The sequence below is a fragment of the Artemia sp. Qi Xiang Cuo genome, chromosome 12 (assembly GCF_049724085.1).
Source record: "Artemia sp. Qi Xiang Cuo chromosome 12, ASM4972408v1, whole genome shotgun sequence".
Lineage (NCBI taxonomy): Eukaryota > Metazoa > Arthropoda > Branchiopoda > Anostraca > Artemiidae > Artemia > Artemia sp. Qi Xiang Cuo.
This window is the reverse complement of record NC_142805.1, coordinates 29,619,754-29,646,678: the sequence shown is the minus strand read 5'-3', so window position 1 is coordinate 29,646,678 and position 26,925 is coordinate 29,619,754. Positions and strand designations below refer to the sequence as shown.

Sequence of the window (26,925 nt, the reverse complement as noted above, 5' to 3'; positions counted from 1 at the left end):
TACCCTCTTAATAGTTTTTAAAATATTAAAACTCAACATCATCATTTTTGTCCTATTCTACATTCTCTCTGTCCTGACATCATCTGATCAAGCAGCCTCCTTTTCTTTCATGTATGATAACGAATCGTGAGGAAATTTAGAGTTGCTGCTCTTTTGAGAATACCCAAAAGTCACATTCACACAACTGATTAGGAAAGCTGATCAACTAGCAGTACCTGAGATTTCAGCCTTCTCCTCAGCCACAGGTTGTTGCGCTTATATTTTTAGAACAGGATTCGCTGGAAAAATATCATTCCTGACGAATATCATACAATACTGGAACCCTTAAACTGATTTTTAATTAATTTTGGCCGGAACCCTGACGAATATCATACAGTGCCGGAACCCATAAACTGATTTACATAAAAACAGCCTAATAGTATAATGTAAATACAATTTTTTTACTTCACTATAAAAATACTTCACGATAATTAGGGAGTAAGATTCCATTTTACAGCCTAATCCACATGCATAGTCAAAATATACTCCTTCAGCTGAAGAGGTACGAGAAGTTAAATCCTCTCTCCGCACTGACACGAAGAAACCCTCACGGGACTTCGCCCTAAAACTACACCTTTGAGAGTTTCCAAAACCCATTCCCCAAAGAAAGGAGATCTGACTTTCACAACTTTCCCAATACTTGAGTGTAATAGTGCAAAAGTGGATAACCGTCCCTTCATTTTGTGTGACTGTTTAATTTAAGGGTTATAGAAAAACGTGGCACCATTTGGCAATCGAGCGCATGAAACTAAGACAATATTTATATGGCTTATCCGGTGTTGCCAGTCAAATAGCTATCTCCTAATTTTCTGCCAAAGTCAGGTTAAAATTGATCTAAATTATATTTGGAATTACCGTAACTAGGAGATTCACCGTCAAACCCTTAGATATAGTTGTAATAGTAGTCACAGCAGTAGTATTAGTACTCAACTTAATACAATTAGCCATATCTATGACATTGTCGATATTTCCTTTTGATAAACTGTATATCCACATACTTCTTGAAATTTTCATCTTAATGCTCTTAGCCTTACAAGTAATTGCAATAGAATTAGGATAGTTTGTGCGATACCAATAGTAGTACTAGAACTAGTAAATGTAGCAGTGGTAGTAGATATTCCCCTTTAAGTATTCTCTGAGAGTTCCAACTAAATACACAAATCAGTTCTTATGATGAGCTACTTTGACAATCTAAATGCACATAGTATCTTTAATTAGTTTGAATTTGCCATCAATATTCTCTCAAATTTTACCTTCATAGACTTAGCCTTAATAGTACTAGTATCACAGTAGTTGCAGTGATAGTAGAAGTAGTTGCAGTGTTAGTGTTGTACTAGTAGTAGTAGTAACAGTAGTAGCAGCAGTACTAATAGTGCCAATTCTTGCCTTTTGGTCAGTTAAACATCCCTTTCATGATGCCCCCGAAGTTTCAAAATACTGCTGGTGTACGCTTTTGACCACCTTTTGACGCCCTTTTCACCTTTATACTCTAAGCCTTACAAGTTGTTGCAATTGAATTAGTTTAATAGCAGTAGTAGCATCAGTAAAAGTATCAGTTATAGTACTGACATCCATATACTACCTTTTTGGCAATTGATCTTCCCTTTTGACAATCGGCATGCACATAGTGTGTTTTGATTTAGTTCAAAATCCCCTTTAAAGACTCATCACATTTTCACCTCCAAACTCTTAGCCTTATTTGTAGTAATACCATAGTAGTTGTATTAATGAGAGCAGCAGTAATACCATTAATGTATTATTATTAGTAGAAGTAACAGTAGTAGCAGCAGTATTAATAGCAGCAGTAGCAAGTACATTATGCCTTTTGATCAATTGAACATCCCACTCATGATGCCCTTGAAGTTTCCTCTTGATACGGTAAGCCGTTCCAAAAATATTGTTGAAACGCCCGCATCAGCAATCTGTATGCACATAGTATGTTTTGACTTAGTTCAACTTTCCTTTCAACGTTTCCTCAGATGTTTATTTCAATTTTCTCAGTCATGGTAGAACTCACTATAGAAGCAGTACTTTTAGTGTTAGTATTGGTAGTAGTACTAGTAGTAGTTTGAAAGTATTGCCTTTTTGATCTATTGATTATCTCCCTTATCACTTCCTGAAAGTTCAAAATTAATATATTCAGTCATTCCTGAGTTACGCCCTTTCGACAACCCATATACACACAGCATACTTTGATTTAGTTCAACACTCCCCTCAACATTACCTGACAAACTTACCTTAATGCCCTTCGTATTCTGGGAAAGTAGAAGCCAAACATGCATACCTTTTCTCAATGACATATACTATATGTAACCAATGAACAAATTGCCTAACTTACGGCCGTTGCCCTGAGGCCTCCGGGGGGGGGGTGACATCCCCAAACGCATAATTACTGAACTTTTCAACAAGCATGTCTCAAAGCTTTCTTTGAAAAAAGAAAGCTTGTTTTTCTTGTTTGTTTGTTTTGGGAAACAAACAGTTTGTTTTGGGAATGAAGGGAGGGGGCAGCAGGGAAATGTAAAATAGATATAGGGTAGTCAAAAAAGTGGAATGTAGGTTCGAAGACAAGGAAATTCAGACATGAAGTAAGATATACACATCAGATTTCCTTGAGATTTCTTTCACCAGATATAGTGCAAAATAAATTTATTTTAATCTAAGTTTTAGAGTTTACATTAGATTCTAAAACTTAAATACTCTATTTTGTCAGATCAATTAATTTCCCGGCAGTTTAAGGTCTCACTGTCGATCATTTGGATTAAAAGAATGTTTGGGGGATGTAAAGATTGATATCTCGTTCTTATTTTGTCCTAGGTTCGGTCATGGTAATGAAGGTGAAAAGGAATTGTGGATCCCAAGAACTCTTGCTTAGAAGGAATTGCGAAAATAAATGATTTACCAATTTAATTTTCGAAACTTTTGAAAACAAGCTAAAACATTCTAAAAATGGAACAAACACCGATCAATTGACGGCGCGCCGCCGATCAATTTTCAGCGGCGCGCCGATACCGAGCATAATTGCGTCCGCCACCGCTAAATTCTATTTGGCGGAGCTCTGGGGACTCATTTGGTGTATTTAATTGCTGTCGCTAACAATGTTTAAACTAAAAAACAAACAAAAAATTCTTCTAAAGTGATTTATGTGGGAAGTACCTATTATTAGCGTATCATAAATATATTAGTTAAAAATGATTCCTTCTGAACCGTGCGATTCAATAAATATTTTTCCATAAATATGACCCTTATAACTACAGATGAATTTTACAGGAAGAAAAACATCACCAAAACAACGTTAAAAAAATTAGCGCAATCTCATATTTTCGTGTAAGAAATAAGAGCAAATATATACTCAAAATACAGAGAAAAAATATTCAAAAATAAGGAATACATACTATCTAAACAGAATAGATAATACTTCGGGAAAAATTAGTACTACTTTGGCTCTTTGCAGAGATTCAAGAAAAATTCATGTTTGACTGAACCAACTAGGCGATATAATCATAGAGTAGCTATTTGTGAAAAAATTACAGCAGCAAGACCCCTTGATATATTCCTTAAATTTTTGTTTGAGCAAAAGCGTTACTAAGTCAATTCTTACTACAGTTAACTTTTACACGGCAAATTAACTTTTATACTAATACTCTATGTTTACATCTGAACGTTTGAGTTTTATGAGACATATCTTTTATGATTCGTACAATTTCCCAGTTCTGCAACTGGGAAATTGTACGAATGTCATTAACTGGTAATATATTTAGTCTCTAAAATAATCTGTTTTGCAAAAATCTTGAATATATTCGATTTTGCAATTTTTCTCCTTCTGCTGCCCAATTTTTGTCTGTATAGTGACAAAGACTTAAGGTGCTATAGCTTGGATTTGGGACAATGATTTACACTTATTAATGCTGATTTTGCTCAAGACAGTTTTTTTTTTTTTTTTTTTTTTTTTTTTTTTACCAAGTAATACACTTTTTTTTTACCAAGTAATACACTTTACCAAGTAATACCTGTAATACACTAAAAGAAATTGCGTGGAACTGAAACTGCGTGAAAGATACATCAAAATCCATGGGCTAAACCAGGACTTTACTTGAAAGCCGAAAGAGAGCAATAATCCTTCCAAGAGGAGGGGGTGGGGGCAAAAGTCCCGATAAAACTCTTTTATTCCAAAATTTCTTTGAAGAAAAATGTCTGTTTATTTTCAGATATTTTGCAACATCTCTTTTTATCTTTGGGTGGCGATTGCCCTCTCTCCAGATCCTACTTGCCAGGCCCATTAGACATTTTCTTGTGGATCTGAATTTAATAAAGATCTGAATTTTATTTTTAAAATGCAGAATTTTGCATTTCATAGAAATTTAAGAAAAGATTTTTGAAACTTACAATAAAAAAGATGTACCATTTCTTTCTCTTTTCAGAGTTCGGAGTTTCAGACTTCAGAGTTTTTACTCACCAATAAATACAAAATGGAAATACAATACCCTTATTCCCCTCGAAAGGCTCCATGGCCAGGGATACAAGGGGACTTTTTACGTCAATCCATCCGTGTACGTAGGAATTTATTTTGGCTAAAAAAAAAGTAAAAAATAATCGAATTAAATGGAGCATATGACTTTTTTTTATAGAGAACCACAAGTGTCTTGAAACAGGAGAAGGGAAAGGGGAAATAATGGAAGAGGTATTCACCGTAATCTGTATCCTATATACTTGACTGTATCAATCTATCTTTTTCGCCAAATACAACATTTTATCTTGCAATACAGAATTTTTCGAATATTTTGTTTCAAAGCCATTAACTAAGACTTAGGCAAAGATTTAAAAGATTATATTCAGAGTAGGTATCTCCATTGTTTTGTTCCAACATTTTCTGATCCCGGTCCCTAACCTGACAGTTTCTCTATTTTTTTCTATTTCCATTCTGCATTGTTTCCAAACTGGTGTCTGTTTTTTTTTTTTTTTTTTTTTTTTTTTTTTTTTTTTTTTTTTGAATTGCTTGTTAAATTAATTAATTATTATTGAATCAATAATAGTGATCATTAAATAATAACCTGATATTTCTCAGGAGGTCCAACGGTATCAACATAGACTTCTTTGATATTTGCCCCATTGCTTATGCACTCAGATATCAAGTTTATAGCTGCATCATGAGATATCTCGTTCAATGATATTTTGGACCTAGAAACAATAAATATATTCCATGCTTTCACCTTCGTCTTCTTTTTCATTTTAACTGTAGAGAACGAAAGGGCGTATCTCACGTTTTTTTCCTAAAATGTGCAATTGTGCACCAGACCGGCCTAACTGGGGCAAACAGTGTTACAATGCTTCAAGCACAAAGACTGGCCGTTACAACTTTACGCACCATAAACCACAATAAAGTCACAAGATACATATAAATGCTAAATTTTGTAGATTCTTATTTGATTAGTTACCATTTTTCTAAATTATTATTTATTCAATCCTTCAAAAATAAAAACTTATCTCGATCTAACCTTAAATAAGATAACGCTAATTAAATAAGATATCCTTGAATAAGATTTTTTGTTTAGCTTCACCTTTCCCTTGAACATGTAAAGCTTCGATAGCTATAAAGGCATTATCAAAGGCATACCGTACCATTTCTATTACGGTTTGTTTTGTATTCTATGCAGTGATTTAACTTCGTTTTGACAATAGTTCAAAATATGTACGCTTTATTAATTCTGGGCCGTCCAATCAAATAACTCATATTTGAGAAAACTTGCCCAGGAAACCACTATTTTAAAAGCATGTTCTAACACGAATTCTTTCTATTTAGCAGCTCCAAAGTTACACAAAAGCTACGCCCGCATAAGAATTAGCAGACAGAAGAATCCGCACAAGAATCCAGAACAATCTTCTACGTCCGCACAAGAATCCAGAACCAGAAAAAAAAATTTCTCAACTTAAAAAATAAATAGGAGCAAAAAATTGCCTTGATAAAACTTCGGAATTTTGAAGTCAGCACCCGAAAACTTGTCTACCAAATTTTTTAGAATTCAAGCTTCTTTAATTTTTTTTTTTTTTTTTTTTGAAGCTGGCCACCGAGGTTTCCTACGTCATTCCAAGAATCGCTTAATTTAGAATATGTGAAATAAACCTGAACCAAATTTTCTCTTAACATTTATTTAGAGTGGTCAAGTTTGACAATTAGAACAAGAAATGGAATACAAAGATTTAAACAGAGATACACCAAGGCGAATCTCCCAAAGTTACCAAATATGATAGGTTAAAATTATGGCAACTGGCTGGGAAGGGAAGAAAAATGAAGAATTGGCTCACTGCTCAACAGTTAATTCGATTGTTACAGGTTGATAAGTAGCTTTTTTGAATGTATTAACTCACAATCTACTTATTAAGGCATGTCTAAGTCATTAGCAAGTTATTGGTCGGCCATTAGTGGCCAATGCCATTGGCCATCCAGAAAAATAGCCTATGTAAGTCATCTTTACGCGAAACCTTTTTTGTTCATTTTTTAATACATCCCTTATTTTAGATCGGCCGGAATGATGAATATGACAGTATGTTTCAGAAGGTCTTACGTAATTTTTGTCTGGGGTTAAATAGGATGGTTTTTCTGAGCCGGAGCCTACAGCCCAAGAAGTATAGGGGGGGGGGAGGGGGGTTATAGTCTATTTCCAAGAGTGCTGTCTGAAATTGAAACTTAATTGGATAATTATAGCTGAAGAAAATATGAGATTCAAAGCAGGAACACTTTCTTAGGAGTCTCATAGGGCGGCCGTCTGCTTATACTAGTCCGCCAAATCTTTTCTTTTTTTCCGACCTCATAGCCTTTTGTTCCGTCTCTATTCTGACTACACAGAATCGGTAGATGAATGATAGATGGATGTATGGGTAGATGATATGTTTTACTAGGTCGTTGTGATAATTGAACGTCATCAATCCTATTTCTTTATATTGCACCAAAATTATTCTTAGTGTGATGTTTGACATTCTTCTCTCGTTCCAAAAACAATTCTACTATCTATTGACTAGGGTAATTCATAATTCAAATCTCAGCATGAGCTTTTTGACTCAATTGTTACTGATATCCTAACTGTTATTTCAAGCATAATCAAGGGTACTCGATTAAATTTTTTTATAGATTGAGCGGGGGAGGGGAGGGGAGTGGGCAGCAATTTTTCCAGAGAACGCGACTGAGGTTTGAAAAGAAGCTTCTTCGCTAGAAAAGCGTCACTTTTTCTTTTTAAAACTATCCATCATTTTATGTTTTTCGCGAATGGTGGATTTATAGGGAGGGCGGGGAGGGAGAGGACATGGACTGAAACCAACTTTCAACCCTGGAAGGTTTTCATATGGCGGAATTACTAATTGGCCTATTGGAAGTTTAAGGAAAATGAGGAAGGTGAGAAGGCTCGAGAAACTAAAAATAGACGTTTCGTTTTTTTCGTTCTCATTTTCTTACAGAAACGGCTATCTGTGCACCAATTATAGTTGTCTAAAACAAACAGACTACACAAATTTATTGCTTACCAAAATAATTTAACAGATAAATGCTATAGGTACTTATATGTCCTAACGAAACAATAGCAGATGTGGCTTAGATCCTCAATCTGGCTAATGAACCTTCACTGTGAATAATTGAAGTTTGATTTAGTTTTCCTTTGTTTATTTGTGATATGGATAGATTTCAGTCGTTTTTGGAGTCCCGTTTAAACTTAGATACGATACTTAATGATTCGACTGGGAGTGATAAAGATGTACAGTATACCAGAAATCTACCGGATTGTGATGTTTCGGATGACCCTTATACTAATGAAGTTGAGCGATGTGAATTCCCGATAAGGGTATTACATGTTAATGGGCAAGGATTGCAGAGTGCGTATAGTGAACTTTAGTTTTTGTTAAATTCTAGTCCTAAAGATATTGTAGCTGTATGTGGAACTTTTTTGTCGCAAAAGTCTCCAAGGCCTATGTTGTCCCTTTTGAGTATGAAGTCTGATTCAAGGTGTAAGTCTGACAGTGCGAAAGGTGGTCAATTAATCTATTTCCGACAGGATTGGTCTGTTAATATACTTGATGATTTTTCAGTTTGGGAAGAAGGTTTAGGTGATACTCTATTTGTTGAATTACGTCCCATTGGCTACGAACCTTTTATTTTTGGATCAGTATATAGACCACCATCAAGTAACCCTAAAGAGTTTTTTGAGATTTTTGAGCCCCTAGTTGTAAAACTTGGTGGGTGTAAAAAACCAGTAATAATTTCAGGTGAGTTCAATTTTGATTTGTTGAATTTAGATGTGGCTTTTCATAAAGAGTTTCAGAACATTATGCTGTGTTCAGGCCTTTTCCCAAGTATTTCGCTACCTACGAGAGTAAGAAAGACTACTGCAACTTTGCTGGATAACATTTTCTTTTCTGGTGTTTCTTTTAAAGCGATAATGTCTTCTGTTAGTATATGTGACATGTCTGATCATTTTGCAGTTAGTGTTGTTTTAGATGTAGCCCAAAGTTTATCTCAACCTGCATTTAAAAAACATGAAAAAAAAAATTCTTACCGACATAAAAAATTGGTTAATTTTAAGCCTTTGCGTGAATTGATGGATTATAATGAATGGACTCCCATTTTTTATTGGAATGAATTTAATGAATTTTTTTCGAAATTTAACGATGACATGATACAGCTCCGAGATGAAGCAGCATTGACAAGACTTTTGTACGGAAAATTTTCAAAAAAATTTGACCCGTGGATTACGGATGGTATTTTGACGTCACTTAAGATGAAAAGAAAAAACATCGTCAGTATCTGCCAAATCTGATGGATTTTATGAGGATTATAGAACTTATAGAAATAAACTGAATTCTTTTATAAGATATGCTGAAAGAAAATACTCTTCTAATAAATTTTAACAGTATAAGTCAAATATGAAAAAGGTATGGCAGCTAATCAATGAAAAAATCCGTCCCAATCATCGTTCGAGTTCTGGAGTTAGTTGTCTTGAACTTGATGATTCAAAAGTGACAGATCCAAAAGAAATGTCAGATATTTTTGGAAAGCATTCCAGTATTTTTGGGTCTAGGAATGCATTAAGTACAAATAGGCAAGAGATTCCGTCAACTGATTTTGTTGTTGACGATGAAGCACCAAAATCATTTTATTTTTCTAAAATTTCACCTCAGGAAGTTGAAGGACATATAATGAAACTAAAGCAAATTTTACATTGGATGATTTTGGGTTTTCTACACATATTGTGAAACAAATAGCTCCTAATATTGCCCCATTGTTGGCACATATTTTTAATTTGTCTTTACTAAATGGAGTTTTTCCTGATCTTTTGAAAAATGCCCATGTATTAGCTTTATATAAAGGTGATGTTTCTAGGGATCCTTCAAATTATAGAGGGAATTCACCGTTATCTGTTTTTAGTAAAATTTTGGAAAAAATTGCTCATAAACAGCTTCAAAATTATTTATGTAATAATAAAATATTGCATCCTTCGCAGTATGGATTCATAAAAGGAAAATCAGCAGAACTAGCAATACATCAGCTTTTAATTGAAGTAAAGGATGCGCTGGACACTGGTCAGGGCACCTTGGCTATATTCTTGGATGTGGCCAAGGCGTTCGACTCGGTGGATCACCGACTTTTACTAAATAAACTAAAAAAATATGGATTTTCTTCAAAATCTTTGAATTTTTTTGCATCTTACCTTGCTGAAAGAAAAATTGAATGCCATGATAGTAAAAATGGAATCCGATCTAAGTCATTTTCCGTAAATTGTGGGGTTCCTCAGGGCTCTGTTTTGGGTCCTACCCTATTTCTTCTCTTTATTAATGATTTGCCTGAGTTTCTTCCTATCTGCAAAATTGTTATGTTTGCGGATGATGTTGAGATTTTTTCTTCCCATTCTGATTTCAAAAAGCTTTTCCTGAACATCCAAAGTACTCTATCAACTACTTCAGAGTGGTATTGTCGAAACCTTCTTCTATTAAATGAAAGGAAATGCCAGTATATACTATTTTCACGAGTTGGTTCAGTCAATTCTGACAAAATCAGTGACAGCACGGCCAGCTGATGAATGTGATAACTAGTTTTCTATTTAGCATCAAAATCCGAAGTTAGACAGTTTAAGTATTTTAGAGACACTTTTTGTGGGAGAAAAAACAGCTTCTCAGTGAAAAGGCCATTCTAGGTTATTTCTATTGGTTTATGTTTAACGGGTGTATGGAGATGGTAGGGAGGAATGGGTGGATGTGATGGTAGGGTGTGTGGAGATGGTAGGGAGTAATGGGTGGATGGGAGGTCGGGAGGTAGAAGTTATTTTGGATTTGATCAAGTGGAGGGGATTGGTTTGCTTTTTTCCCTCATTTTTTAGATTATTTAATTGTTGTTTGTTCGTGTGTTTCTTAAATGGCTAGCCGTTTTACTGCACGCCAGCAAAACTTAGGTTTTTTAATTAATGCAGTAGTTGTAAATTGTGAAGTGTTATAATTGTGTTTATTAGTAAAGTAAAGTAAAAAGTAAAGTCTATTAGTGCAGATCTTTTTTTTTCTTTTTTAAATTCGATGTCTATTTAAAATAATAGAATTAGGGGAACAGTGTATCAAGCGAGGTCAAATGAATCGACCGTTAAAAAATTGAAGTTTTATGAATTCTTTTCATGGCTACAAATACAGCATGTCTAGTAATTCGAATTTTATTAACACGACCAATACAGTTTTTTTTTTATTATGAGAAGGGAGTGTACTCAGTGTCTTTTTATTGAATTATTATAAATGAACTTCATTAAAATGATCACCAGTATATCTGTTTAAAGCAAGGTTTAAAGCGAGAAAGGCTGTCATGGATAGAATTTATTAAATTTTGGAATCTGGCTAGTCTATTCTGGCTGCAAACCTGGCGTATTTAATGACGTCATCTCATGCACATAAATGACGTCGCCTAATGCATATAAGCGACGGTTTCTAGTAATTTTTATTATTATTTTATATTCTTCCAAGCAAAATAGATATAATGTCAGCTGAACTTCATAAAGAAATGACAAATTTTCTGAACAAAAAAGATACAAGGCTTTCTGTTGAAGAGAAGAGCACAGTAGTAAAGAAAAGGAATGTCTCTGAATCTACAAGACATTCCAAATTGGAACCTGAGGTTAAAAAGTTGCCTTTGGGAAATGACAATTCAGCTCAGATGGACAAAAAGACCATCAAATTTTCAAAAAATAAAACGATGGCTAGAAGTAAACTGGATTCATTCAAAAAACTCGACAGTGAGCTTGGAACAATTGCCAACAAACTGGAAAAACTGTATAGATCCCCAGAAATAAAGAAAGCAGTAAGAGCACGGTGGGAAGTAATGGATTGTATCCGACACACAAACTCACTTACAGAAAAATTGAGAAAATACCAAAGCCAAACTGGGAGAATGGATTTAGATGGAATTTTATATAGCTTTTACTATAAAATGGTCAAAATAAGTTCAACCATGACCAACTTGGAAAAAGAAGTAAAATTGAACCAACAGATAGAGCCCAAATCAACGGAAAACTTATCTCAGTCTGAGAAAGCGTGGTTTGATGCTAGGAAAGAAAGGACGGATGACAGAAGAAGCTATGAACCTGAGGATCATGGATCTCGTCGCCGAAGACATGATTCACAGCATGGTCAATTTCCTGATGAAAGGTACTACCGAGATAGCAGACAACGCTATACAGATGACAGTGATGAGGCCTACCAGGCAATGGCTGCCCGTCAGACCATCACGCCTCATTCTGTTGTCTCCCCCGCTCATAAAGAGGCTGAATCAAGTTCGAGAACTTCAGCTGAAGATAGTTCCAGGCATGAGACTCGCATGACGACTCCTCACTGTAGAGTTTCTGTAAGCCAAACTTTGGCCACTTTAGCAGTATCAGGGTCGAGAACTTTGAACTTACAGCCCCAAGTGCTGCTACTGGATAAAGAATTGACCGAGCATTCACTGCCAGATTTTGATACATTACGTTGTTTTCCAGGGCCGCTCATAAGGGGCGAGACAATGACACAGAAGCTAATAAGTTTTTGTAAAGATAAGGTTTTTTATCTCAGCAGAATTAGAGGAGGTCCTATTATGGATTCAAAGACTCTTATGTGGGATCTCTTACATCTGTTGTTAAAATCAAATAAGCAATACCCAGAAAATTGGAAAATAAGCAGACTTCTGAGCGGTAAAGAGCCTGAAGGTATCTATCCTGAAGAGACTGAAGATAGGAAATCGCTGGATTTCAATTTCTTAAAATCGTTGATCGAAGTGGGGAAGAGAAAAGACGCTCTAGACTACGCTATTGAATGTAGCTCTTGGGGCGAGGCCTATGAGGTTGCTTTCTCGATGGACGAACAAGCAGTGAAAAAAGTGAGGAGAGCGTACGAATTATCACTGTCTTTGTCTTCCTTTAAGACATTTTCTCAGCTGCATTCTGGACGACAACCGGTTGCATGCTCTATTTTAAGTAATTTTAATTGGCAAAAATACCTGGCTGAGATATTATCTAACCCGTCCAGGACCCCAGGATTAGATAAAGCTGCGATTGTTGCTATGGGTGATTTCTTGAAGCACCGAGGAGACAGTTATGCTGCCCACTTTTGCTACCTAGTTGCTGGAATGGAGTTTGGAACCCCGCGGATGATGCTCATTGGGGCCACAAGGGAAGAAATGCTCCACCCATCTAAACTGCTAGAATTTATTCAGATGACAGAAATCTATGAATACGCCATGTCTCTTGCTTTTCATAATTACTCGATTAGATTTCTCCAAGCATACAAGCTCAAATACGCATTGGCTCTGGTCAACCATGGCTTGTACGCTGAGAGTTATAAATACTGTCAGAGTATTTGGAGTTGTTTAAGGACTTCCTATAAACGAGATGATTTCCAGCTTGCAGGGAATGTTTTGGAACTGGGACAAAAACTAATGCTCCTAGATCAAAATAATGAAGACGGCCAAAGAACTGATTGGATTACTGAAGCGTCAGGCATATTATTTGGTCTTTCAATGTCAATATAAGCCAATATACGCCAGAAGCTGAAGAAAAAATGTCAAATCAGATGGAACAATCTCTTTTAGAGCCCATCAAGAGCGAAAGAGTTAATGAAGAGGTTCAGCAAAAGGATTGCCTTGGAATAGAAACCATGAATAATAATCCTCAAAGTCAATAAGACATTCGCAGCTTGCATGGCCCGGAAGGTGCAGCTACCTTGCCTCAGAAAGTTGTTCATCACCAAGACCTGGAAGGAGCAGCTTATTCGACTCGTCCTGCTCAGCATTCCACAAAAGAATTTGAAGCTCTTTCAAGAGCAGAAAAGACCTCATTTAACTCGAGTGCAATTGCTGGACTTGTAATTTAGTTTTAGCTAAACGTTTTAGTTTAGAATTTTAGCCTAGAGTCTTAGCTTAGAGTTTTTTGTTGCACTTTAAGTTTAGTTTAGTATTAGTTAAGAGTTGTAGTTTCGTTTTAGTAAAGAATTTTAGTTTAGAGTTGTAGTTTAGTTTTAGTTTAGAGTTTTAGCTTAGAGTTTTAGATAAGAGTTTTAGTTTAGAGTTTAAAGTTTTCGTTGCATTTTTAGTTTAGTTTAGTTTTAGATAAGAGTGTTAGTTTAAAGTTTCAGTTTGGTATTAGCTTAAAGTTTTTGTTAAGAGTTTAGAGTCTTAGCTTTTGTTTTTTGTTTTTTTTCGTTTTGTTTTTTTTTTTTTTTTTTTTAGTTTTCATTTAAATTGCTAATTGCTAACGGTGTTTAATAATTTGTTGTAATTTTTAATGCGCTCAATTATGCCACTAGGCATGTGCGCAGGTGTATTTTATAGCGTTATGTATATTTCATAAATAAAATATCTATCTATCTATCTAACCACCTTCTCATGACTGATACAGACCATTTCAAAATTAGCTAATTCAAACGAACTGGACCATAATCAATGACACACTGATAAGATCTAAATTTTAGGTCTATTACTAAAAACCAACTTAGCATCATCTATGGAAAATAAATTCTGTAGCTGTTGGGTTTTTTAACTTTACTCTGTACCACCAGAGTCTAATGCTTATGGCGCTAGTGTTATGGACGTTTCCAGTTTGGCCGGGTTAATTTAATATTCTACATGCAGAGATAGCAGTTTCTAATTCCAAATAAATGAATTAACATTCCAAACCGAAGGTGAATCTTCAGAAAAACTTAAAGCTGTCTTTAATATCCTTACCTTTTAAACATTTGATTTGAGATAAACGTAGGTGTCAGTATGTGAACAGCCCAGCCAACAGATTCATCTTCGTCCAGTTTTTCAAATAAACTATCTCGCTTTTCTTCATTTAATGTTTTGGAATCAGCACATCCTATCTTCTTCAATTCAGCTGAGTGATTCAAAGGACAGAATGATGCGGCATAGACCATTGGACCTACAATTATGATTTTACACAATGTTAGTTTGAGAATATCTGGGAAGTATCATTGAGAACACCGGCTCGATAGTGAAAGAGATACTCATCAGAATAGGACAGGCAAATGGCGCTTTCAACAAACTACGTCAAGTATGGAGATCTCAAAGATTTTCTCTACACCTAAAGCTAAGCCTTTTCAACAGCATGTTATACCAATACTACTCTACGCAGCAGAAACATGGCACTTGAATCAAGAACAAGAGAGAAGAGTCCTGGCTTTTGAAAACTCGTGTCTTCGTAGAATATTGAACATCCATTGGTCACAGAAGGTGACAAACCAGTCCATCCATGAAATGACGCAACAACCTCTAATAGCCGAAATCATCAGAGTCAGAAGGTGGATACATTTGGGCCACGTCCTACGTATGGATGACCATAAACTCCGTAAAGCTGCATTTCACTGGCAACCACCAGGAGCTCATATCCAGGGAAGACCCAGAAAGACAATGCGTCAGACCTACCAAAGAGATCTACGAAACCTGCACACCTCCGTTCTACCAGAATGGGAGGACATCACTGCAGCAGCAAACATGAGGGTAGATTTGCGGCTCTTCCTTGATGCCCTGGGTGCCTCAGGAGGTACAGGCAGATCTAAGGTCTAAGGTAATGTAGCTTGAGAACGAGGAATGTCTTCGAGAAAGGAGGGAATTTCTTAAAAAATAAAAAAAAAACGTAAAAAAATCAATTGAAACAAAACTGCGTACATATGGCCTTTCATACATCAATAAATACATACTTATGACACACATACCTCTCCCCCCTAGTCACCTAGAATTTAATAAGAAATACTTTCCCACTATACCCTTATGGACGTACAGCCCCTAAGGCAAAGTGAGATTTTCCATTGACAAAATAAGTTGCCTTTTTTACTTTTTAAAGTTAAAATTAAACCGTGTCAGGAATTTACTTGCTTTGCGCATATGCTGGCACAAGGGCAAGGTGGGGAAATTTTGAAATAAAAATAATGGTTGTATACCACAGAAAAATCTAATGATATCAATGCTCTAAAATGCAATTTTTAGAGTTTTGAACCCCCCTCTACAGGAAAAACCCTTGTTCACCCACAACCAGTCAAAAGGGTCGATCCTTGTAAAAAATTTACAAGCGCAAGAAAAGGAACTTTGAAATACCTTAAACCCAATGACACATTTTTGAGAATTGGAATCTAAAATATGAAATCCTTTGGATATGCAAAAAAAAATCTCCTTGCATATTAGCAAACTACAATCTACAAAAAATCTAAAATTTAGGTGCATTTTTTACTTCATGTCTTAACATTTCTGTTTTCATTTTTCTCTTTTCATGTTTCCATTATTTGATGTTCCAGCAATTCCTAAAGACCCAGGTACAATAGAAACGTCGTATCTTAATGAATGCGTCCGAATATTGAACTTTTTTGTAGAAAACAAGAAACTTCTAGTAGTACCTTGAGTCCAGTTATCTGGCCTTCAATGCTCCTACTGTTCCAGTACTGTTAAAGAACTTTCCTGATAGTACGAGCATGCAAAACCCAATTTTCTGCGAGATATTGTCAGTCAACTGGGTGGCGCAGATATAGTCAAGCACATTGTGACTCGTAAGGACAAGCCCAAGTTCATATGGTATATGATGAGTCTACTATAGCGGTGACTGCTGCTTTACCCAGAACGCTAAATATCCGTGCAAAAGTCATGAAATCCTAGCTTGTTAGAATTATTAAACTAGATACCCAATATGACGTTTCAAAGAATCCTGTCCTTATTGAAAATGCGATCACTACAATTTTACCAATTCGGTACAATTCTATCAATCAGTACAATTCGGTAATTCTAGAGTTGTCCAAGTTCAGACCAAAGACGATTCAAATCAGGCTATGAAGTTCGGTGTTAAATACAGTACAGTTTATTCTGTGTTACCATGCCTATTGAAAAACCAAAACAGTGTCATAATTGTCAGGGATTCGGACATTTTGCTCACGACTGTGCTTTCCCAGCTACGTGTCAGAAGTGTGCCAGTAATCACATTCACCTTGAGAAACCTTGTTCGCTAGAGACTGGTAAGCGTGCCAACTGTGGGGGTAGTCATCGCAGCAGCAGCCTGCTGTGTACCGAACTTAAAAAACACCTACCTGTTAATGGTTCGGTGGGAAGGAATTTTCGAATAGCACATTGACATAATTTTTCAGCGTTAGAATCTCCTTATTTAAAAAGAACATTAACGGTGCCATTGAAAAATTAGGTGCTCTTGAACACTTGCTCGGTGCCTACGATATCCTTTGTATTACTTAACACTTCTTAGTGTGGATAATGTGTCAATGCTATAGTCACCATTAGATCACACGTTTTTCTTCAAACCTGTTAAAATTAGGTTAGGTCATTCCTCAGAATGCCTATTAATTGGTAAAAGTACGATGATTGTAGTGAGATTGAGTCCGGTGATTTTCTGTTGATTTGAGTTGTGTTACTCTAGTTTGTAATGTGCCAACGAATTACCGAAATGAGGCTTGTAAGAGAAAATGTCCGTCAGCATAGATATCCCTATCTAAAATACTGCATAAAATTAGGGCAACAAATAAATCATTGCCGGTTTATGGGGATTTTAAGACTGATCTTAGAGAGCATATAGCCCCTTTTTACAAATTTTAAAACTATCCCACCCTAATGGTATTTTCATGCTGCTAAAGTCTAATTCATTTGTATATGTTCATAGTTTGGGTTCTACTTCCGGTCTAGACTAAGTCCTTGCAGATATACCCGAATTACAAAATATGTTGTTCTCATTTCCATAGCAAAAGAAGCAAGGAATCGTGCTATGTTAAGGGTAACAGCGTGAAGAGTCATATCTTTGGGGGAGAAAAATAGTTTTTGCAGTCTGTAATGGTCTCGTGAGAGGGTCAAAGGCCGAGAGAGATGAAGGAGACAAAAAAAATCTGAATTTTAAACACTAAAACACATAACAATTCCAAACTGGCACTGGATAAACATCAAATTAACCCAAAAAAAGCCTTTCATAGTCCTTTCCCGACATGGTTGGTCCCAAACACGGCACTAGCCTCAAGGCTAGTGTTTTTTTTTTACTAGCCTTTTGGGGGGCATTATACACAATTGTATCAGCTGTTTTACTAGAATAAGGTATACTTATAATTAGAAAATAGAGACGAAACAAAAATATAAAACAATCAGCGTTTTTTAGAGAAGGGGGTTCTTTATAAGCGCGTTAGGCTTCTTAGTAGGATAAATTAAATAAAAATCATCTCAAAAGAAAAACAACGAAAATGAAAAATTCGCAATGAAAAAAAAAGGGACGAGGGAATTTTTTGGGCAAGGGGTATATTTCAAAATTCCAGGAAAAATTAAAAAAACTCAAAATCAGGAGTGAAATTTGAAAATAAAATAGAGTTAAAAATGAGAATAGAAAGATAAATTAAGGGAGTCATTTTACCCAATATTGGGGATGAAGCAAGGTATCATTAACTTAAGCGAAAAAGATTCCTCTTATTGAGAAGAGGAGGGGTCAATCATTAAAAATTTTAAATGGTCAAAATTTCGTAATTTGTGGGGTAGGCAACAAGTCCAGAAGAGTTTTCCAACTGAAGGTTATTTTCTAGCACCCCATAATTTTTCTGATTGCGCAAACATAAGGTGGTAATATCCCCCTCCCACTCGCAAAATTAAATGAATGTAAAAGAAAAAACGATTTCAAATTACATGAAAACACAGGGTGAGGAATTTTTTTTTAGAAAGGAAATACAATTATAGATGAAAGTATGAATTAAAATACGATTATGAGCACAGGATTGCACAAAGCTTCCATTCATACTGGAGGTCCCAGGGACTTACTACTACTACTACTACTAACAACTCATTGCAGGACCAAGCCGCCTGAGGCCAACACAGCTACGCACGCTCCTCCTCCACCCCAATCTATTCAAAGCCTCCCTTTTTACACCCACCCACGAAGTTCCCATTTCTTTTAAATCTTTTTTATGACGTCCTCCCATCCCAGACGGGGACGACCTGCTTTCCGTTTAGCCCTAGATGGTTTACCGAAAAGAACAATCTTCGGCAATCTGTCATCCTTCATCCGCACAACATGCCCTAACCACCTCAACCTTTCTTTCATTATAGACCTAGAAAGCGGTATTGAACCACATTTCTCGTATAGCCTATTGTTTGAAATACAGTCAGTCAACCGGGTATCCAGAACGATCCTTAAGCAATTTCTCTGGAAAACATATAGCAGATCTTGATCCGCTTTTCAGAGCGTCCATGCTTCAGAGCAATATTTGACCACTGTCATCACTCTAGTTTCTAATATTCTAATCATGGTTTGCAGACTTATCTTCCCATTCTTCCAAACTTTTTTTTAACTGTGAAAAAAAAACCTGAGCCTTGACTATTCTACTTTTAACATCTTCATTGCTCCCACCATCTTTACTAATAATACTATCAAGGTAAGTGGAGCTGCCCACCTGATCAATCTTTTCCAACGTCACCTTTTCATCTTCACTTATTCTTAGCCTTAGTGACTTAGTCTTCCTAACATTAATTTTCAAACCAATACTAGCACCCTGAACACGCAAAACCTCTAAAACTTCATTCATTTTGCTCACACTTTCATCTAGGATGCTTAAATCATCAGCATAATCCAAGTCCAGGAGACTTTTTCCTCCCAATTTGATTCCGTGGTCTCCCATTGCCTTTCCTGTGCTCCTTAAAACAAAGTCCATCAAAATAATCCATATAAAGGGGGATAGAACGCAACCCTGCCTAACTCCTGATTTAACACAAAACCAACTGCTAATCTTATTTCCTACCTTTACCTCGGCAGTGTTATTCTCGCACTTAACACTAATCACTTTAACGTATTTGTCTGGTATACCATACAAGGATAAAACCTTTACTAAAGCTCCTCTATCAACAGAATCGAACGCTTTCTCATAATCTATAAAACTGAGGACCAAAGGTGTTTGAAAACTTAGGCACTTCTCAATTATTAGCCTAAGAATGAAAATTTGGTCAACACATCCTCTACCTTTTCTAAAACCGCACTGCTCTTCTCTTAAAACTTTGTCTACGGCATCTCTCAGTCTAAAAAGTATCATATTACTAAGTAATTTACCATCTACAGAGACCAGAACATCGCTTTGATAATAAACCCAGTCAGTCTTATTACCTTTCTGATAAATGTGTTGAATTGATGTTTTCTTAAAATATTTAGGTCATTCCGACTATTCAACAATCCTATATTCACCTATAACGTACCTCCAACCTAATAGACACCACATTTAGAATAATTATTTACTGCACTGTCAGTATCTGGAGCCGTATCATTTTTCAACGCTTTTAGAACTGTCGCTAATTCCTCCTCACAAAACAAATCCTCCTTCACATCCAAGGTATCGCAAACTTTTTCATTTTCCTCTATATTTTTTCCTGCAACTCTATCATGGTTAAGCAAGTTCTCAAAATGTTCGGCCCATCTCGCTTTAGCTTTTTCCTAATCGCTAATTGCCACCCCATTCCTATCTTTAACTGGGACAAGTCCGGATTGACTACTACCTCTCAATTTTTTAACGTGCCAGTACAATATTTTACTATTATGCCGTCTAGCTGCATCTTCTAAATCCTCGGCAATTTTATCCATGGCCTCCACTTCACACCTCCTTAGCTCATATTTCAATGCTTTCTCCACTTTCTTTACATTTCTTTTGTTTTCATGCGATCTATCACTCAGATAATTCTTGTACAAGTCCTTTCTCCTTTCTATTAAAAATAAAACTTTTTCACTAATATTCTTAGCTGTAGTTCTAGCTTTATTCCCTAAGACACCTTCAGCAATTTCACAAATTATTTTTCTAAAATTACTCCAACCCTCTTCCACAGTGTAAAATTTAAAACTCTCAAGTTTAGCATTCAACTGTTCCTGGAAAGTATATATCAAATTCTTATCGTGGAGTCTACTAACATCATAATTTCCCGGAAGGTAGTTACCCTTCCGATATTTCAGCTTTAAATTAACCCTTGACACTACTAGATGGTGATCTTTACTTTTAACAACAGTAATAGCACTCCAATATACCCTAGTATCTAGTATTGATCCTGCCAGTCTTCGGTTTACTATAACATAGTCAATAAGGTTAGCTGGCTTACCATCAGGTGTATACTATATTAGCTTATGAGCCATTTTATGACCAAACACCGTATTGGTTATAACTAGATTGTTATACCTGCAAAATTTCAAAAGTCTGTATCCATTACTGTTTTCTTTTCCTATACCAAATTTACCTAAGCTGGGATACCATCTATCCTTATTTCTACCAACCTGGGCGTTAAAATCTCCCAGTAATAACATCATATTTCTACCTGGGACCTTGTCTATTTGCTCCTGTAACTGTAAGTAGAATTCATCTGAGTCACTAGTATCTCCGTCAGTCAGGGGCGTATACTACTATAACTGATACCCTGAACTTTCTAGTCATAAAATGAGTAATTAGTATTCTATTATTAATACCTTCCCAGCCTAAAAAAGACCGAGCAGCTTCCTTATTCATCATGAGCCCTACTCCCTGCCTATGTACCCCATCCTTCCTGCCTGAGTAAACAAATTCTATATCACTTAATTTCATGCTTCCTACCCATGGGATATGAGTTTCTGAAACTCCTATTAAATCCAGTTCGAATCGTCTGAATTCGTCAGTCAAAATGTCGATATGATAGTCATTTTTTAACGTCGGAACATTCCATGTTCCAATTTTCATGTTCTTTAAATCATTGAAATTATTTTCGCCTCAGGAAAAGCAATGATCCCGGATACCAGTGCAGGACGGGGATCACACATCTTCTCAAGTCTACACCGAAGTGCTTAAGCCGGCATAGAACTGGACAGCAAGAAGTCCCTGGGACCTCCATGAATGGAGGTAATCTCCCAGTAATAACATCATATTTCTACCTGGGACCTTGTCTATTTGCTCCTGTAACTGTAAGTAAAATTCATCTGAGTCACTAGTATCTCCGTCAGTCGGTTCTACAGTAGCGTATACTTCTATAACTGATACCCTGAACTTTCTAGTCATTAAAGGAGCAATTAGTATTCTATTATTAATACCTTCCCAGCCTAAACAAGACTTAGCAGCTTCCTTATTCATCATGAGCCCTACTCCCTGCCTATGTACCCCATCCTTCCTGCCTGAGTAAACAAATTCTATGTCGCCTAATTTCCTGCTTCCTACCCATGGGATATGAGTTTCTGAAACTCCTATTAAATCCAGTTCGAATCGTCTGAATTCGTCAGTCAAAATGTCGATATGATAGTCATTTTTTAATGTCGTAACATTCCAAGTTCCAATTTTCATGTTCTTTAAATCATTGTCCCAGGTCCCAGGGACTTGGCTGTCCGGTTCTAAGCCAGCTTAAGTGCTTCTGTGTAGACTTGAGAAGATGTTTGACTGACTAATTCAGACGACTTGAACTGGACTTATTAGGAGTTTCAGAAACTCATATCCCAAGGGTAGGAAGGATGAAATTAGGTGATATAGAATTTATTTACTCGGGCAGGAAGGATGGGGTACATAGACAGCGAATAGCTCCTGATGAACAAGGAACCTGCTAAATCTTGTTTAGGCTGAGAAGGTATTAATAATAGATGACTAATCACTCATTTTATGACTAAAAGTACAGGGTATCAGTTATAGTAGTATATGCCCCTGTAGAACTGACTGACAGAGATACTAGTGACTCAGATGAATTTTTACTTAGAGCTAACACAGCAAATAAACAGAGTCCCAGGTAGAAATATGGCGTTTTTATTAGCAGATTTAAAGGCCCAGGTCGGTAGAAATGGGGATAGATGGTATCCTAGCCTTGGTAAATTTGGTGTAGAAAAAGAAAACAATAATGGCTACAGACTGCTCCAATTTTGTAGGCATAACAATCTAGTTACCAACACGGTATTTGGTCATAAAATGGCCCATAAGTTAATTTGGTATTCATGTGATGATAAGACAGCAAACCTTATTGATTATGTTATTGTAAACCGAAGACTGGCAGGTTCAATACAAGATACTAGGGTATATAGGAGTGCTGTTATTGATGTTAAAAGTAAAGATCACCATCTAGTAGTGTCTAAGGTTAATTTAAAGCTGGAAATTTCGAAAGTTTAACTACCTCCCGGGAAGTTATGATGTTGGTAGACTCCAGGATAAGAATTTGAGAGAAATTTTCCAGAAACAGTTGAATACTAAACTTAAAGAGTTTAAAACTTGACAATGTAGAAGATGGATGGAATAAGCAAACAGTTCATGGTAATGAACTGTAAGTAAGGAGCAACCCGGCTCAATAGTAACCAAAACTCTAAAAAACGGGATTTTGATACCAATAGATACATCAAAAGAATCAGATTTTCATGCTGACTTCAAACATATAAGTTTCATCAAGTTTATTCTTACCCATCAAAAGTTGCGCGCCGAAAATCTACCTCATTTTTGAAAAAGAAGGAAACAACCCCTAAAAGACATAGAACTTTAATGAAAATCACACCATCAGATTCAGCGTATCAGAGAAGCCTACTGTAGAAGTTTCAAGCTCCTATCTGCAAAAGCATGGATTTTTGTATTTTTTGCCAGAAGAAAGATCACGGATGCGCTTTTTTCCCACGGGTCATCATATCGATCCAGTAGTCCTAGAATATCGTGAGAGGGCTCATTCGAACAGAAATCAAAACTTCTAGGGCCCTTTTTAAGTGACCAAAAAAATTGGAGGGCAACTTGGCCCCCTCCCACGCTCATTTTTTCCCAAAGTCACCCAATCAAAATTTTAAGATAGCCATTTTGTTTAGAATAGTCAAAACTCTAATAAATATGTCTTTGAGGATGATTTAGTCACCCACGGTTCCCGGGGGAAGGGCTGCAAGTTATGAACTCTGCCCATTGTTTACATATAGTATTGGTTTTTGGGAAGCATACAGATATTTTCAGGAAGGATTTTTTCTGGGTGGGAGGGGGGTCGGAGGAGGGGATTACGTGGGAGGATCTTTCCATAGAGGATGTTACCATAGGGGAAGGCACTTTTCTATGAAGGGGCCGCCGGATTTCCCAGCATTATATAAAAAACGGTCAGAAATTAAATGAAAAAAAATAATTTTTTTCAACTGAAAGTAAGGAGCAGCATTAAAACTTAAAACGAACAGAAATTATTACGTAAATGAGGGGGTTCACCCCCTAGTCAATACCTCACTCTTTACGCTAAAGTTTGACTCTTTCTCACAACTCTATTTTTTAAAACAATAAAAAACTTTAGCGTAAAGAGCGAGGCGTTGAGGAGAGGACAGCCCTTTTCATATACGGAATAACTTCTGTTCGTTTTAAGTTTTAATGTAAGTTGCTGATGGTGTCTTAGGAAAGAAAGTTAGTAACGCAGCTAGGAATATTAGTGAAAAAGCTTTATGTTTGATACAGAGGAGAAGGGGATTGTAGAAGAATTGTCTGAGTGATAAATCATAAAGGAATGTAAAGAAAGGAATGTACCACAAAAGGAATGTAAAGAAAGTGGAGAAAGCATTGAAATATGAACTAAAGAGGTGTGAAGTGGAGGCCGTGGATAAAATTGCCGAGGATCTGGAAGATGCAGCAAGACGGCATAATAGTAAAATATTGTACTGGCATGTTAATAAATTGAGAGGGAGTAGTCAATCCGTACTTGTCAAGCAGTTCGTGGTAACATAGAATATAGCGAGAGGGCTCTTTCGAACGGAAATTAAAAGTTATAGTGCCCTTTTTAAGTGATAAAAAAATAGAGGGCAACTAGGCCCCCTCCCATGCTTAGTTTTTTCCCAAAGTCACCTGATCAAAACTTTGAGATAACCATTTTGTTCAGCATAGTAATCTAAATCTAATAAATATGTCTTTGAGGATGACTTAATCCTGCACTGTCCCCGGGGAAAGGGCTGCAAGTTATGAGTTTTGCCCATTGTTTACATATAGTATTGGTTATTGGGAAGTATACAGACGATTTCAGGAAGGATTTTTTTCTGGTGGGGAGGGGGGGGGGGTTCGGAGGAGGGAGTTACGAGGAAGGATCTTTCCATGGGGGAAGGGTTTTTTCTATGAAGGGGGGCGCCGGATTTCCTAGCATTATTTAAAAAACGATCAGAAATTAAATAAAAAAAAAACAAGTTTTTTTTCAACTGAAAGTACGAAATAACATTAAAACTTAAAATAAGAAAAAATTGCTATGTAGATAAGGGGAATTACCCTCTAGTCAATACCTCACTCGTTACGCTTAAGTTTTTTTTCAGTAATTTAAAAAGAGCTATTTATTATAATTAAGCGGCCTTTGTGATTCAGGGGTCATTCTTAAAAAAATTGGAACAAAATTCAAAGTTTAGCGTAAAGAGCAAGGTATTGACAAGCTAGAACAGGCTTGAAAATTAATGTTGAGAAGACTAAGTCGATAAGGCTAGGAATAGCCAAGGCTCAGGGTATTTTTTCACAATTAAAAAATCGTGGAAGAATAGGAAGATAAGTCTGCAAACCAAGATTAGAGTATTGGAAACTACAGCGATGACAGTGGTCAAATAAGGTTCTGAAGCATGGGCGCTCCAAAAAGCGGATGAAGATTTGCTAGATGTTTTCCAGAGAAATTGCCTACGGATTGTTCTGGGTACATGGCTGACTGATCGAACTTCAAATAGTAGGCTTTACAAAAAAAGTGGTTCAATACCACTTTCTAGAGCTGTAATGAGAGAAAGGTTGAGATGCTTAGGGCTAAAAGAAAGATTTAAGGGAAATAGGAACTTCCTGCAAGGGTGTAAAGAGGGAGGCTTTGAATAGATTGGGATGGAGGGGAGCATGCATAGCTGTGTTGGCCTCAGGCAGTTTGGTGCTGCAGTGAGTTGTTAGTAGCAATAGTAGTATTTTTGCCGAAAAAAGATCATTTATAAGCCTTTGTGGGTAATTATTCAACAGAGTTATTAGAAACATCTAAATTGTTAGGAGTGAAAGATAAAATTAGGGTAGAAAGAAAATACAAAATAAGAGGTTAATAAATTCTAGGAAGGGTCTACCTAGAATTTATTCTTTCACGGATATTGCAAGCATTCATTAGAATTTAAATAAAATTAGAGTTGATAAAAAGGACAATATATCAGTTGAATGAAAAAAAAAGACATTGATGATAGGGAAGGGACCAGGGAGGAGGCAATATGGAAGGGGATCTTTATACTAATGAAGCATAAAATATGAGCTTTTTCATGATCGGGGTGCCACTGTATGTGGTCTCTGTACTAGCTTGTTATGCAGTAAAAAAAAAAAAAAAAAAAAAAAAAAAAAAAAAAAAAAAAAAAAAAAAAAATTTGAGCATGATAAAAGAAAAATCTTATGTGTATTTATCATAGGTGCTATGGTTAAGGGAAAATCTTACACCATAACAAAAATAGAACTTCAAACCAATTTTTCTCTCTTGCAATATTATCACCTTGACAACAAGAGTTTAGCTTGTAAATAAAAATAATGTAGGTATAAGAAAAAAGGTCTACTCTATATGAGGGTCAAATAATGCTCAAAATGAAAATTGAAAGATATCTTGCCTAGTACAGGTCCTCTTCCAGCTTCATCAATACCAAGTGCACAAGGAGATGTTTTGCAACACTCAGGAACATTTGAATATGCCTTGCAATTTTCTGTGTTACAATTTTGCAAGTCATCAAAAAGCTGCTGGAAACCCTTCATCTCTTTGATTCTCCAAATAAGTCCAAACCTAAGAAGTGTTGGACAATAGAAAAAAATACTTTATATCTAGTAGCATTGTTAAAGACCTGTCAAACATATTTCAAGTTCACATATGTAAAAAATAAAATTTTAACATAAATTCACACTTCCATGTTTGAACCAATTTCAAATAATATGTCTCACAATTCTACTATGAAAACTACTGCAACCCTGTTACAGCATAAAACCACAAGAGGATAGCTAGGTGGAAAATATTCCTCCTTTATTCCTTACTACTACAACTAATAACTTACTGCAGCACCAAGCTGCCTGAGGCCAACAAAACTGCACACACTCCTCTTTCATCCCAATCTATTCACAGCTTCATTCTTTACTCTCTCTCATGTTCTGCCAATTTCCTTTAAATCCTTTTTAAGACTTGTTCAAACCCTGTTTTTGTTTGGCCCTAGATGGATTGCCAAAAGCACAATCTTTGATAATCTGTCATTCTTCATCTACAAAATATGGTCTAGCTGCCTTAATCTTTCTTTCATTATAGCCCTAAACAGTTGGGTCAAACAACATTATCCATGCAGCTTACTGTTTAATATACTGTCAGTTAAATAAGTACTTAAAATTATTGTTAGGTAATTCTTTTGGAAAATATTTAATATTAACCAATCTTCCTCAGATATTTGAAGTACCAACACTTCAGAGCAATACTTGACTACTGTCATGGCATTGAGTTCCAATATT

The 26,925-nt window shown here is 36.1% G+C and overlaps 1 protein-coding gene across 3 annotated transcripts in view; it reads right to left on the bottom strand.

The window, feature by feature from the left end:
* Positions 1-26,925, bottom strand: part of LOC148945986 (ribonuclease H2 subunit A) — a 49,076-nt gene that overhangs the window by 15,691 nt on the left and 6,460 nt on the right. For all 3 annotated transcript variants that reach the window (XM_089098512.1, XM_089098514.1, XM_089098513.1), the window contains exons 2-4: positions 26,049-26,218; positions 14,249-14,444; positions 5,088-5,214 (exon numbers count right to left, since the gene is read on the bottom strand). In XM_089098512.1, the coding sequence (XP_088954638.1) occupies positions 5,088-5,214; positions 14,249-14,444; positions 26,049-26,218 (493 nt within the window). The remainder of the gene's footprint in view (positions 1-5,087; positions 5,215-14,248; positions 14,445-26,048; positions 26,219-26,925) is intronic.